The 15,157-nt window shown below is 37.4% G+C and overlaps 1 protein-coding gene across 1 annotated transcript; it reads right to left on the bottom strand.

The window, feature by feature from the left end:
- Positions 1-5,720: 5,720 nt before the first annotated feature.
- On the bottom strand, positions 5,721-14,770 carry LOC149529227 (putative polygalacturonase At1g80170). The gene is made up of 9 exons (XM_089809656.1): positions 14,241-14,770; positions 13,221-13,349; positions 12,729-12,893; positions 12,566-12,586; positions 11,834-12,041; positions 11,527-11,608; positions 11,336-11,444; positions 6,527-6,643; positions 5,721-6,217 (listed from the first exon to the last, which is right to left on the bottom strand). Exons 1-9 carry the CDS (start codon positions 14,541-14,543, stop codon positions 5,927-5,929), a joined length of 1,425 nt encoding a protein of 474 aa, XP_089665782.1. The 5' UTR covers positions 14,544-14,770; the 3' UTR covers positions 5,721-5,926.
- Positions 14,771-15,157: the final 387 nt, after the last annotated feature.

Genomic DNA, 15,157 nt, shown 5'->3' on the forward strand with positions numbered 1-15,157 from the left:
TGTATCTTTTCTGCCATGGTTTTACCTTTGCTGTTGAAAGGTACTTGATTGATTATTTGTTGCTTGCTCATGAGATACTACATTTGAAGTTGAGGCCTGATTGGGAGGAGGGACAACATCTTCCATAGCCATTCTTTTGCTTCTAGTGTTATGAGCAATGGAATCCTAGTTTACATTACAATGCTCCTCCATTTGGTGATTCATAAAAGAGCAATCACTGTGTCTTTGCATATCTGAGGCATCTTTAAATTGGTCCTCCTTGTATGATTGTTTTGCTACAAGTCCTTGGACTATCAAAGCCATAAAAGATTCAGCCTTTTGACACATGCAATAGGCATAGGAGTAGTTAAAGGAGGGACAAAAATCTTGATCTTGAGCCATATTGTTTTGAGGGACTATGGCCCTACTTTGGTTTACATTTGAGGTTGAAGCATGGCCACCCTGCCTAGTCTGATCAAAAGAATTGTTCCAATGATTAGGGTTTGGAGGCCTACAACTGCTCAGAGTTTGATATTGCAATTGATGAGGTTTACTACCTTGAGCTTGTTGTCTTTCTAAAGTCACCACCTTGTTGCTCATTTTTTGCACCATAGAGAAATTATCCTCCAGCCTCTTTCCTTGATCTTCTAACTTCTTCCCTTGATCTTGCAATATTTTATCAAGGTTCTTCTCTCTTTTGTCCATGTTCTGCATCAGAGATTGCATCATCTCTTTGATCTCATCTATCCCATTTGAGGGTGTGGAAGCTTGAGGGACTGGGACAAGGGATTGTGATGTAAAAGTTGTGGGAAGAGGAGCCATTGCTGGTTGATGATTTAGAACATCAGGGAAGAAAGACATAGGAGGCCTTGGTGCTAACTTACCTCCTTGTATCAATATATTTTCTGCCCTTATTGCTATGTCATAAGCATTATGCAAGGTATCTCCTCCCATAGTTTGGATTGTAGTGGTAATATCACTATTAAAAGCTCTAAGGTAATGCAAGAAGGCATTACTAGGGGTAGGCTTCACTGAAGTAGGTATTCTATCCCATGTCTTTTGAAATCTATAATCAAAATTAGTCATACATTCATGGGGGGCTCTTTTTATAGTAGTCAACTGCTCTAAAAGTGACAAATAGTCACTTTTATCCTCAAAATGTTTGCACAATCCTGCTCCTAATCCATCCCAATTTGTTATAGAACTATGAGCTAGACCTCTATAACATTGTAGTGCTTTTCCTTTCAAAGATGAGGCTAGTAACCTAACTGCAACATCATCCTCTGTAATACCATGGATATTGCAGACATTTGCAACTTCTTGAATGTGTTTTGAGGGAGAGATAGAAGTTTCACCAGTAAACTCTGGTATACTCTTGAGTGCAGCTACTAGTATGTCATGTCTTTGGGCTAATAAGAGAGGGCTCCCACCATTAAAGGTGGCAAAAGTATGAGCTCTAGGCAATGCCATATAGACAAGTGATCTATTGATATGTATTGATGACAATCTAGGCTGAGATCTAACAGTAGGAGGAGTAGAGATAGATCTTATAGGTGTATTTGTTACTATTACACTCCTCACTAGTGATAAAGATATTCTAGTCTTCCTTCTTCTAGGGTTTGAAAATGAAAGCTCTCGGTACTGAAACTTACCTCTAGAAGATGCCCTTGTTTCAGCTCTGGGCATGAACCACTGCAACTTTGGCCTGGAACCAGATATGTATTTGAAGCTCAAAGTCACTAAATACTTTGAAGAATGAACCTCTTGAAGGCTTAAACACCGAATCCAATACTATCTCCTCGGTATTGATCTTGAAATCTTCCCTTTTGACACTAGTAGGCTTAAAATTTTCTAAAAGTCTATCACACTGGGCGTGCCAAAAACTGTTGTCACTTAGGTTTGCACCCTTGTCCAAAGCCTATGCATGATGACAACCTAGTGAAACATGGAAACAACCTCCAAGCTGTGGGACTTGAACTGTGAGATTGAGTCTCCAGAGAAGGTCGGCTTCCTTCTTACTATTAGGATGCACTTAACTAGTCTTGGAGAGGAAAAGGGAGAAGGAGAGCATGAAAGAAAATCTACCTAATCTAATCTAAAGAGGTGATGCACCAAAATAGAGTGTTCAGACCAATCTCTACTCATATATGAACTTTTGAACTAGAATGAAACTAAGGATATACACATTCAAACTTGCTTGAATCTAATAATCACATGTAGATCAGAAGACCAAGATGAATGACACAAGGAAAGAGAGATTCACTTATATTATCATTCATAGGCCAAGGAGGTACAATCATGCAGATTACAAATTTTCACAAAACACTAGTGGAGGCAAAGAGTTCTTGCACTTCACACCAATGGTTGAAGGAGATAAGGCAGAAATCATACAGCTCAAAGGCAAAGGGAATTTTACACTAGAATTGCAAAGCAACAACAGAGAACAACAGAGAATGATTGACCTTTACAAAATTTACAAAAATTGCCTTTATAGTTTAGGCATAACTGAGACGTCCTCCAACTATAATTACTCCCCAAACACCTGCCATTAAGTCCTGTAGAGAACAATCATGGAGAAAATCTAATCTAGATACGGATCTAGATGCAATGATATCTGATCTTTTGTGTCAAATAATGCCTTGAGAAGAAAAAAATGGTGCCATTAAGCTACTCTGACTAGGTAGATAGGTTGGATCGGGGGTAGAGTGTTCTTCCTTGTCTCGCATTCATTCTGGGTTGGTTGGGGTTGATTACAAAGATCAAATCGCATGACAAAACCTAATTTCTTATCATTTTTTGGTGCATGAATCAGTAGAGTCAGCGAATCAACTTATCTTGGCACCGAGATGATCCATGTGGACGAACAATCTTTTATCTTTTCACCACCACACAAAGTCTCCAATGTGGTTGACCATCTCTTTTTATTACGAACTGCGCCATCTTTTCAACCTTGACCATGACAGTCACCTTAACTGTCGGTCGCTAACCGTTATTGCCTCCAACTATGCCCACTGAGACATGTGTCACCTAGGCACTATGTTGCTATGGAAAAACAATGTGCAACTTCCCATGGCGAGATAGTGCCCAGCGTTGATTTTCCTTAGATCTGACGATCGTGAAGATTCGCCGCATTACTTGTGCTCTACCCTTAAACTTCTGGGCCCATGAACCAACTCAGCACACCTAGCATTCGACTTGACCTGAACTGGTACCATCCCTGTGGTTTCATAACACTCGGCCCCACCCTACTACATTTCGTTAAGGTGCTATGTCACTATGGTTAAAATTCTCATAGCTTTTCATAGCAAGATAGTGTCCACCATTGATCTCCATGAGATCAACGATCGTGGAAGATCTGCGCTTGCCTCCATAAAGCTTTTGATCCATGAATCCACTTGGCAACCACCTGGAACAACCTGGCATCTTATCTTGGTGAGACCTGGCCCCACTGATCCACACGGCGAAAGGGCATTGTGTCGCTATGGTTAAAATTCTCACAGTTCTCCATAGCGAGATAGCGCCTGCCGTAGAATTTTTTAGATCTACGATGATCCACAAAATTGTACAACTGCGCATCCAGCTGGCTGAATGGACCAATGAAAAATTGTCACCGTACTATGACCCACTTGACAACATGCCACCGAGGACGAGCCATAATATTGCTTTGGAGAAGGGTGGGCCCATTACGTCATTCGTGCCATGCGTCGCTGAGGTGCTATGTCATTATGGTTAAAATTATCGCAGTTCTCCATAGTGAGATAGCGCCTGTCGTGGATCTGGGGAAGATTTGACAGAAAGCAAGATAGATCTGACTTATCAGTGTACCAACCAATGAGAACTGGCCATGTGCCAAACTGTCTAACAAGTCCTCGCAGGGCCCACATTCTACATAGTCATACCTCAGCCAATGAAATAGTTGACCACTGCCGACGTGTTTGAAAAATTCATCCCTAGTATCCAACGGAGCATACTTGGGACCCACCTGACAAATGATGTCACCGCAGTAACATTTTTCATCTGGGCGCTATGTCGCTAACGGCGAGGAACAAAGATTTTTTGATAGCATTATGGTGCTCACTATGGATGGAACAAAACCTGGTGCCGGAGAACAATGAGGAAAGGGAGGACCCACCTAGCCACGCTGCAAAAGGGCGCTATGTCGCTAATGCAAAACAACGTGCAACTTTCAATAGCAACATAGCACCATCCGTCGATTCAGATTGATCCAATGATGGGGACTTGCAGGCTCGCGAAAACAAATCATAAGGTTTGATCTTTTAACAATTTTTTTGATATTTCTGGGGCGTTTAAAATAATATTAAATAGGAAAGTGACCGTTGAGTGGGGTTTGTATTTGAATTCAAACTTTGGCGGGGCACAAAAATAAGCAACATGAATCTAGAAGTGAAGCTTTGGGCCTAAATGGCCTTAAGGGACATTTAGGAACATATTGGTCAAATGGGTCCAACATAGGTCTAAGGGTAAAAAAATGCCATGTAATGACCCATTTAGATCAAAATTGACGTAAAATGATCAAATATGGTCTTTTGGAGGATTCTAGATAGGTAGTTCAATTATTTGGAGTCAATAAGCAAACAGTTGTAAAATTATTTATTCGAAGACAGGGGACTAGTACCAATGCTTAGTTTATCAATTCACTTAATTGGTTTAAATTCATAGCATGAAATTGATCCTAATTCCATCTCTCTACATTTTAAATTCAAATTGGACCCATGTCATTGCTTCTTACAAGTCATTGCTTGTCGAATAAAAAACAAGCCCTACTTCTCTTACACATATCTAGACAAATGATTCATTATGTATTTCATTGAAACTTGGCATCAACATAACATTTGTAATGACATGCACCTACACATATTCCAGGATAGCTTAGATTATCCTTCTTTGTTGTTCCACAGCTAATAAATGGGTCTACCTTTATGTTTTGAATAAGAACACGTCCCTCATTGAGCTCACTTTTTAAATGTGTTTGTAATAATTGCTAATCTCTTTATTGTGGATTTATACATTAAGGTTAACTATTTCTATTTCGCTAAATCATTTATATTTAATTCATGCATTAAAGACTAAGATGATCAAAGCTGATTTCCAATCATACAATCAAATTTCTTCAATCAAATTTGATTACCAACCATACAATCAGATTTATCTATATTTACATAATACCCTTTTCAAAATTCATCATTCTATTTTTACTGAAAATAACTACATAACCATAAAAATCAACTAAACACTTTTATTTATATTTATATATTTTTTATTTTTCATATTCCATCACATTGTAAATGACAATTCGAAATTAAATTATTTTCATTATATCTAAATTTAATAAATAACTCGATCAACTCCCTCACTATTCTAAAGGGGTTATTTGATTTCAGTAAACATTTAATTATATCTTTTCAATATACTTATAAATATGTGGTTCTTCCTTTTCCTTACCTTTGAAAAACACCATTTACAAAACAAAATGTGTTCTTTTCATTTGAGCAATGAGACTCGGATGGGAAGATGTCTCCCTTTTGAGATAGTTTTTCCCTTATATTTTAAGCTATTTGAAAGGAATGTGTTTTTAGACTGATGAAATTTTCACATCTAGAGTGCTTCCATGAATCCTTTCTAAATGGCTACCTAAGCCAATAGTTAGTTTAGGCCACCAAGGATTCGAAATCTTCAGGAAAAGATTACATCCATTACTCACTACAACAAAATGACACAAGTTTTATAAGGATCTAATTTCAAAATATGATTTATTTGGGCTTTAGAATAACTGTTGCAGAAATTATACTGTTAAAGACAGTACAGTCATAGCTATCATAATCTGTCAACACAGTAAAGGTGTTGTAATAGCATCCGTGTCACTATATTGTTGAAAGCTTTAGTTCAAATAGAAACTACCTCTAAAAACAAATATTCAGCTTAGAAATCAAAGTTCATTCCTTTCTGGTTTTTGGTCCAGTACTTGTGTTATCATTTCTTCTTTCTGAAGTTGGTCATAAAAACATGGAGGTGGAGTGACAGAGCCCAAGCTGAAGCCCATGACATTTTCGCAAAAACTTGTTGCACTTTCTCCAGAAGTAAGAGTGAGATAAATGTTTTGTAGAATAATGTTCTGACAAGGAACACTTTCACTGCATGCAAATCTAATAGCTTGTTTTGTTGCAGATGTTCCCATGATATTGAAGTAGCTTACTTCACTCACTCTCACTGCAGATGTCTGCATTACAAGTCACATAAAAGTGAAGATGTAAACTTAAAGATTCTAGTTAAATCTTTTGGTGGTATGAACTTTTCTAAGTTTGGATTATTAAGCTTTTGGATAAAATTGTATATGTTTATCCAAACGATGTTTTGGATCACACTTAGTAATCTATTATCAATGATTCATTTCTATCTCATGGTGGATGACTGAATATGATTCAAAACGTCGATTAAATAAACATATATAGTTTTATCCAAAATCTTATGTTGAGTTATATATTTATTCAAAATGGATTACAAAAAACATTTTAGTTCGATCTGAGACCTGGTTTGGGCATGGCGTAGGAGAGTCACAGTAATATTGATCAATAATGATAGGATTGGAGACATTTCGCATATAAACATTTGAATATGAGATTCCCTGAGCATAGCCAGAGCCACCCTGCAAATAAAAATATTATATGAGTTCGATGCAAATCCAACTGCAATAGATTTGAGAGGAGTAATATCTAAGTGAGATTGCTGAACAAATCAGTAATCACTATTGAAATTACATGAAAAATTCAATTCATTGTTTTACCATCACTAGAATAAGTTATATGAAAATCCAATTGAAATGTAATTAAGAGCAGTAAGATCTAAGAAACAGTGCTGAACCGATCAATAATCACCAATGAAATGAAGTAAAAAGTTCAAATCACTGTTTTTACCATCAATAGAACATTTTCAGCATATAATGTTTGACAAATTATCTACTTACAACTTAGAGTCATTAATTTGTACTTATGTTTTTGATGCAGTAGCATCCTAGGCTTTCTTGCAATCCTACATGTTGGAGCCGAGTGCTAGTGGTTTTGAATCTTATGTTGCTGCCGGGTTACTGTAGCTCTAGTTGGTGCCGATTTACTGTAGCACTTAATGGGTGTCAAGTTACTATAGCTCTAGTTGGTGCCGAGTTACTGTAGCACTTAGTTGGTGCTGAGTTATTGTAGCACTTAGTAGGTGCTGAATTTTCTTGTTTATGCCGAGTATCAGCATTTTGGACGTGATTTTTGCATTTTTGGTGCGAGCCGACTTGTGGGATTTATTTCGATTGCGATGTTTATGATGAAATCTTGCCTTGGGATGTGTCTTGCTTGTTGTTGGGTCGGCCTTACTATTTTGTATGTTCTAGAATGTTTTGTAAGCCGTTTTGGCAAGTATAAATAAGGGTCTTGTTGAGTCTTTTGGCAGTTCAATTTTGGGAATAAAGAGAGATGCGAATTTTGGAAAGCTAGGGTAGCGGCTTGAGAACTAGAGGATTGCTTGGTGGACCTGATGGTGCAAGTGCGGCTTCTTCTTGGTATTCTTATCTAGTGGTGTATCTAGAGTTGGGATTGGGTTTGTAAGTTGGATCTTGTTGGATCTTGCAGAATTGATTGTTTTGTAATTGCTATTTATATTTGGCCCTAACACGGAAAGCCTTAAAGCCGAGCATATTGCATGTAATCAGTTATATCTATGATTAGAAAGTTTTGATTTGATACTAGATCTTGCATTATTGCTTCTTGTGGTTGTGTTTCCGTTGTGTGATTTTACTGCTAGGGGCTAGGACATCTCCTTTGGGGATTCTTCTGTCTTGTATTGCATCAAATGGTATTAGAGATGAAGGTTGTTCCTGAGTGTGTTGATAGATCACTAAAGCTGAGGCAGTTTACACTAGAATTTGCAAAGAAGGTTGATCTTGTGGCTGATTGATCTTCTAGATTGGTGGATTTGTTGCTTAGGGTTTGCTAAAATTTTGGAAGATGCCTCCAAAAAGATTGGACCCTAGGGCAATTATTGATCTTAGTGATGTTGTAGAAGAACGGATCTCAGAGAAGGTTAAAACAGATTTCAAATGTAAGATGGAAGAGGTTAAAGCTAGTGTCAGATCTCAGATAACATTAATGAAGAGTGACATGATCGCTGAAATTGTAAGTGCTTTAGGTGGTGTACCTAGGCATGTGGGTACTAAAGGTAGTTATGAGGAAGTTGTTGAAGACTTTGAAGTTGCTGGATCTAGTGGTAAGGACAGAACTGATCATGTGGAGAGACCTATGGGAAATAGGATTGGTTAGTTTGCTAGAGCTAGATATTAGTTGAAGTTGAAGCATAAGATAGAGGTTTTTAATTTCTCAAGTACTTTGACTTCTAAAGACCTGATTGATTGGATTGGCGAATTGGAAGACTACTTTGAGCTTGAGGATATTGAGGATCCACTCAAGTAAGGTTGACACAAACTAAGTTGAAAGGACATGCTACTCTTTGGTGGAAAGAACTGCAAAGAGATAGAGAAGAGAAAGGTGAAATGAAGATCTCTAGATGGTGATTGATGGTGACCAAGTTGAAGGCTAAGTTCATTCCTGCTAATTATGAACTCAAGTTGTTTAAGAGATTGCAAAATCTAAAACAGAAGGATATGACTATAAAGGACTATACCGAGGAGTTCTACAAGTTGACTATTCAGTCTGGGCACTGAGAATTATCAAAGGAAAAGGTAGCTTGGTACATCAATGATTTGATATTTAATATCTAGGAGGAGGTTTGTATGCTGAATATTTCTTCAGTTGAGGATACTTATCAGTATGCCTTGAAGGCAGAAGATAAGGTGAAAAGGAAAGGTCATGGTAATGCTAGAGGGAAGGAGAAGCAAGATAGCTTGGCACAAGCTAAACCAAGTGCAAAAGGTGAACCAAAACCTATTGATTAGAAAAGGAGTATAGGTGGAGGTGGATTCAAAGGTAATTGTTTTAGATGTGGGAAAGAAGGGCATAGATCTTTTGAATGTCCGATCTGGGACAACTACTCTTGTGAATGATGTTGTAGTTCAAGACAGTCAGCCTAAGCAAGGAGAAAGTTTGCTGGCTCAGCGAGTACTAGTTGGTGAGAGGACATCATATCCTTGTCAAAGGACTAGTTTGTTCAGGACTTGTTGTAAGTCGAGTGGTAACATCTAAAAGGTGATTGTGGATGGTGGTAGTATTGATTAACCTTGTTGCTGAGGAGATGGTTTAGAAACTTTGTTTGAAGAGAGTGAGACATCCTTATCCTTCTATGATGGTTGGTTGGAAGGTGAACATGCTTTGGAAGTGAGGGAGCAATGCCTTGTTGATTTCCAAATTGGGCAATATAAGGATCAAGTGTTGTGTGATATTGTGGACATGAATAGTTGCCATGTGTTGCTTGGTAGACCTTGGTAGTATGATTGCAGGGTTGTTCATGATTGTGTCAAGAATGTGTTTACTGTTGAGAAAGGTTGCGGGAAGTTTTCCCTAATTCCTTTGCAAAATGAAGAGCTCGGTAGGAGGAACTTGAGTATTGGTAGCCAAGTTGAGTTGGCAGATCATGAGAAGGTTGGAGATCAGTATGGAAAGCAGACCTATAGCACACCTTAGATGGATGTGAAGAAGCAGAAGAAGAACAAGTGAAAGAGTGTACAAGTTGAAGATTTGAAGGATATGTATGTGAAGAACTAGTTTGGGATTTATGTGTTGAATCCCAGAAGATGTTCTTCCAGTTATTAGAACATCTTTTGAACCTGAGGTGTTTGATGCAGGAGCATTCTAGGCTTTCTTGCAATCCTACATGTTGGAGCCGAGTGCCACTAGTTTTGGATCTTATGTTGCTACCGAGTTACTATAGCTCTAGTTGGTGATGAGTTATTGTAGCACTTAGTGGGTGCCAAGTTACTATAGCTCTAGTTGGTGCCGAGTTACTATAGCACTTAGTTGGTGTCGAGTTACTATAGCACTTAGTGGGTGCCGAGTTATTGCAGCTCTAGTGGGTGCTAAGTTACTACAGCACTAAGTGGGTGCCAAGTTTTCCTATTTATGCCGAGTATCAGCATTTTGGACATGATTTCTGCATTTTTTATGCAAGCCAACTTGTGGGATTTATTTCGATCACGACGTTTATGATGAGATCTTGCCTTGGGATGTGTCCTGACCATTATTGGGTCGGCCTTCCTATTCTGTATGTTCTAGAATGTTTTGTAAGCCATTTTGGCAAGTATAAATAAGGGTCTTGTTGAGTCTTTTGGCAATTCAGTTTTGGGAATAAAGAGAGATGTGAATTTTGGAAAGTTAGGGTTGTGGCTTGGGAACTAGAGGATTGCTTGGTAGACCTGAGGGTACAAGTGCGGATTCTTCTTGGTGTTTTTATCCAGTGGTGTATCTGGACTAGTTGGGATTGGGTTTGTAAGTTGGATCTTGCAGAACTGATTGTTTTGTAATTGCTATTTGTATTTGACCCTAACCTAGAAGGCGTTCCAGTCGAACATATTGCATGTAATCAATTATATCTATGATTAGAAAGTTGTGATTTGATACCAGATCTTGCATTATTTCTTTTTGCGGTTGTGTTTCCGCTTTGTGCTTTTACTATTGGGGGCTAGGACATCTCCTTTGGGGATTCTCCTGTCGTGCACTGCATCAGTTTTCAAGTTCTAGAGCATCTTTATCAAACCACGTAGCTTCTTGCAAGGTAATCCCTGATATAATGTTTTTGTCATAACTTATTGAGCTAATTCATCTTTCTTTTAGCAAAATACTCAACATGAATAAGTCTGAGTTAAGAAATATCTATAGAACATATAAAACCAATAGATGGATTTTGGTTAAGCAATTCCAATTGTCAAAGCCAAGTCTGATGTCATTGTGGCCTTGCCTCTATAAGTTTGTGGTGCATTCAAAGTTATTTCTTTTTTAAAATGGGATTTCCCCGCAATCTATCCCAACAATGACCAGTGGCCAGTGCGAGCTAGGGCAAGATTAGTTCCCTGTGGGTGAGATCAGCTACCCACAAGATGTCTCACCTCTTAAATTTGAGAGAGATTTGAACCTAAGACTACGGGGAACTACCCACAACCTTAACCTAACTCATCTACCCGTGTGGACCAAAGTTACAAAGCCAAAATTGGTTTTTGTTAGGTTAAGTAGGGTATAGGGTTAACCAAGAAGAACAACCACCAAGCCAAAAAAAGGCCGAAATAGCTAATATTTATAGACTATCAACCCATATTGGGCCAAATTATTTATAGAAGGATGGAAAAAGAACTCAAACAAAGGAAGACTTCATTACGTTAGCATCTCTATTTGGAATGGAGATATTTTACCTGCCAAGTCTTGATTCGTAGACCATTCGTAGTGTCATGGATATATGCACCATCCACCACCACAAAAGACACTTCTGCTGCTGAATTCCCCTTCCCCAAGCTCCCAATGCTGTATTTTCATATTAGGAAATCAATTTATCATTAACTTTCTATATGGGTTATGGTGCACTAAAATTTAAATAGTTGAGTACCTGATTCCATGGCCTGGTCCACAAGTGATATTTTGAATCATCACATTAAATGAGTCAGTTATTATTGAAATGCAATCATCTCCTGCATAAAATTTTAAGAAGATGCCTGTGAAATTGAGTGGATGGCTTAAACATCACTTACCAAGGCTTGATTCTTAGACTAAAAGTGTTAAATAGTCAAAATTGACTTACATCTTTCAAGCATAATTTTTTCCTAGGTGTGTAATGTTTAAGAGTGGCCAAATTCAAGAAGGGACATCTTAACTAGATTGGAAAGACAAGTAATAATTTGGATAAGTGAACATACCAGTACCAATGATGGAGTCAGTAACCATCACATATGTGGATGCATTGATGTGAATGCCATCAGTATTAGGACTGTATTGAGGTGCTGAGACTTTCAGATAATTTGCTTCTACCCCAACACATTTCTCAAATGTAAGGTGGAATTTTGGACTGTTTTGAATGCTCAAGTTCCTGACCCAAAGATTGTTGATTGAATCAAAGGTAACAGCCTGGAAATCAAAAGGTTTTTAGGTATGCCTCTAGCACCTTTACATGTAGTAATACTACTAGTCTTATTGTATATCATCTTTTCTATGTTTGAGTTCACGACTCAAAGATTGCCGCTTGAGTTCCTATCTTGAAAGCATAAGATTTATGCACAATGTTTATCTGGGTGTGATTGTGTTGCAATATTTTTACCATCAACTAGATCATACTCAATAATCCATCATCAGGATGAAAGAAAGTCAGGACATCATTTGTATCCTGACATTCTTTCATCTTGATGATGGATCGTTGAGTATGCTCTGGAACGTTGATGATAAAGATATTGTAACACAATCACACCCAAATTCATATTGTGCACATATCATAGATTGTGGAAATCTGCTTACATTATCATAAAATTTAGATACCACTATAACACTTTTGTATACAGGGGTATTCACTATTCTATTGAATATCAGCATCTTCCAGATTTGTGCCTATTTTATGTTTAAATGAGGAAAGTATGGAAAAGAATGCAAGAACATACCGTTGGAGCAGGTCTACATGGCTGCAAATAGAAGGAAAATACTAAATTAGGACTTGCATTTATTTTCTAATGTGAATCCTCAATTAACCCAAAGAAAAAAAATCTAAAAATTTAAGTCATCAACAAGAACATTTCAAACATGGACAGTCCTTGATGCCCTTACATTTGTTTTATTGATTTTGCAAGACTCTGCCCACCATATCTTTCCCCTTCCATCAATTTTCCCTCCACCACCAACTACTAGATTGTTTACATCATAAAAGAGAAGCCAATAATATGCCTCAATCCAAACATTTGGATCCTTTGGTGCAACTAAAGTCCCAGAAATCTGCAAAAATCAAATTGAAGATGAATTAGATTTATGGAATTAGTTTTCCACAGTGCATAAATTTGAATGCAAGCTTGTTTTGGATTTAATTGTCTATATATTTTTAATTGACATTTCAAATCACACCCTGTGATTCATCTTCAGAATAAGGAAATAATGAATAATGAATTGAAGAAGCAATGTCATAAAGGAAAATAAAAGAGGGGACAAAGTAAATGAAATAAAGAATGATGAATTAGATTGTCAAATTACTAGAATACACACCTTGCAACCTTCTTAATCGAATTAGGATTAAATAAGTGTGTACTATGATCTATTAATGGTTACCTGCATAACTAAGGGATACTGGCATGGGCCAGAGAAGTTAATGGGCTTAAGAAGATACATTTTTCCTTCAGGCACAAACAAGGTTGCAAACACTGACGAACATGCCTCCTCCCAAGCATCCTTAAAAGCCTGAAACAGAGAAATTGCACAAAAACATTAAATTCACTGTTAGGAAAAGTCCAATCACTCTCATATGAGCTCACAGCAAGAATTCCTTAGTAAACTAGAAATCATAAGGCTGTTATGCATTCTGGATTCTATGTCTTTTATGCATATCCCTCATGAGTGGAATGGTGTGGCTGATTCTCTGGCTAAATGGGCCTCCGAGCAAGGGCCGGCTTGAAATATTATTGATCATAGGATGCTTCCCCTTGATTTATCTCAGATGCTGTTTCAACTTGTGGACCAGGATAAAGCTCTGTAGTTTCCTTTGTTTCTTGTGTTGTTCTGCTCTCTTTGATATTCAATAAAAATTTTACCCCTCTTTTAGTTAAAAAACAATGAAACAAAGTGTTAAAACTATAACAAAAGCATGAGACAGAGCAATTTTACAAGATCAACAAATTCTATGTTAGTGACGAATCTGTCAATCACTTGTTAGAGTGGGGTTCCTATTGTATCAAAAGGCTGATCTGTCAGTGTCTGATACAACCACTCAACTTATATTATACAGGAGATGGTTAGCCCTTGTCATGAATTCTGAGGGGAGTGCTTAACATTTTGTCAACAATCTCCTCCTTAGTGTTACTCGAAGGTCTAAGATTCGAACTTATGACCGAGCTTTGATACCACTTGTTAGAGTGGAGTTGCTGTTGCACGAAAAGACGGATCTGTCAATGCCTGATACAACCACTCAAACTATAGTACACAATAGGCAGTTAAGCCCTTGTCATGAATCCCGAGAAGAACGTAGAACATTTTGTCAAAATCACTCTCATATGAGCTCAGAGCAGCAATTCATTATTTAATATAAAGCTTAAGTTAACTTTTTGATTCAAGTCTAGTTTGTGAAAAATGAACCTCTGTATCATCTGTGATCCCATCTCCTACTGCACCGAAGTCCTCCACAGAAATCACCACTTCATTCAATATAGATTCCATAACAATCTCTTTAAAGCTACTGATCGGTTCAGTTCTTACAAATGACCTATAATCTTTTTCTAACATTTTTGAGAAGATTTGAGAGGAAAGAGCTCGCTCTTTTCCAAGAATGTTAAATGGGTCTTTTTCAACCTGCTTCTCACACGCTCCATATGAATCTAAAACCAGAAACAGAACACTTATTATCTGCATTAACCTGATTAAGCCCATTTTTCTTACCATTCTCGTATTCCTGCTCTAATTCAGAGCCAATTCCAACTACAAGAAAATTTCCATTTTGTGCAGTTAAAGAGAACGCATGAAAACCTTCCAGAATTAAAGCAAAGTAGGTCCCTGACACAGTAAAAAGCTCAAGAATGACTTGTCTTAGTAATAGTAAAAGGGATAAAAATGAGATTTTTGTCATACTTTCTTCTGTTGATTTGAAATAAACATACTTTGATGAGAATAAAATAACACAACAGAGGAGGAATGATATATACTGAAAAAGAGGTAACGTAAGAAGCTCAAACTCACATGTTCCATGCACTATTTGTTGAAATAATTTATGTACTCAACATCTTTTTAAGTAAATTATTACTTGCTCTTTTTTTCTTTTGTCAATCATTACTGAGATGTGCATTGGCATGATTCCATGCGTAAATCATGGTTCTTGTCTTCGCGACAACTTTGTGACACAAAATTGTTGTGACCATAATGGAAAACTTACCAACCAAGAGAGCAAAATGCTGCAAATAAACTGCTACTTTGCCAGCATATCAGAACAAAGATGATTTATGGGATATTTTCAAGAATTTCCTATTCTTAATAACTGAAAATACTTAATAGGTGCAAAT

The sequence above is a fragment of the Cupressus sempervirens genome, chromosome 11, assembly GCF_028749045.1.
Source record: "Cupressus sempervirens isolate cs-2001-9-10 chromosome 11, ASM2874904v1, whole genome shotgun sequence".
Classification (NCBI taxonomy): domain Eukaryota; kingdom Viridiplantae; phylum Streptophyta; class Pinopsida; order Cupressales; family Cupressaceae; genus Cupressus; species Cupressus sempervirens.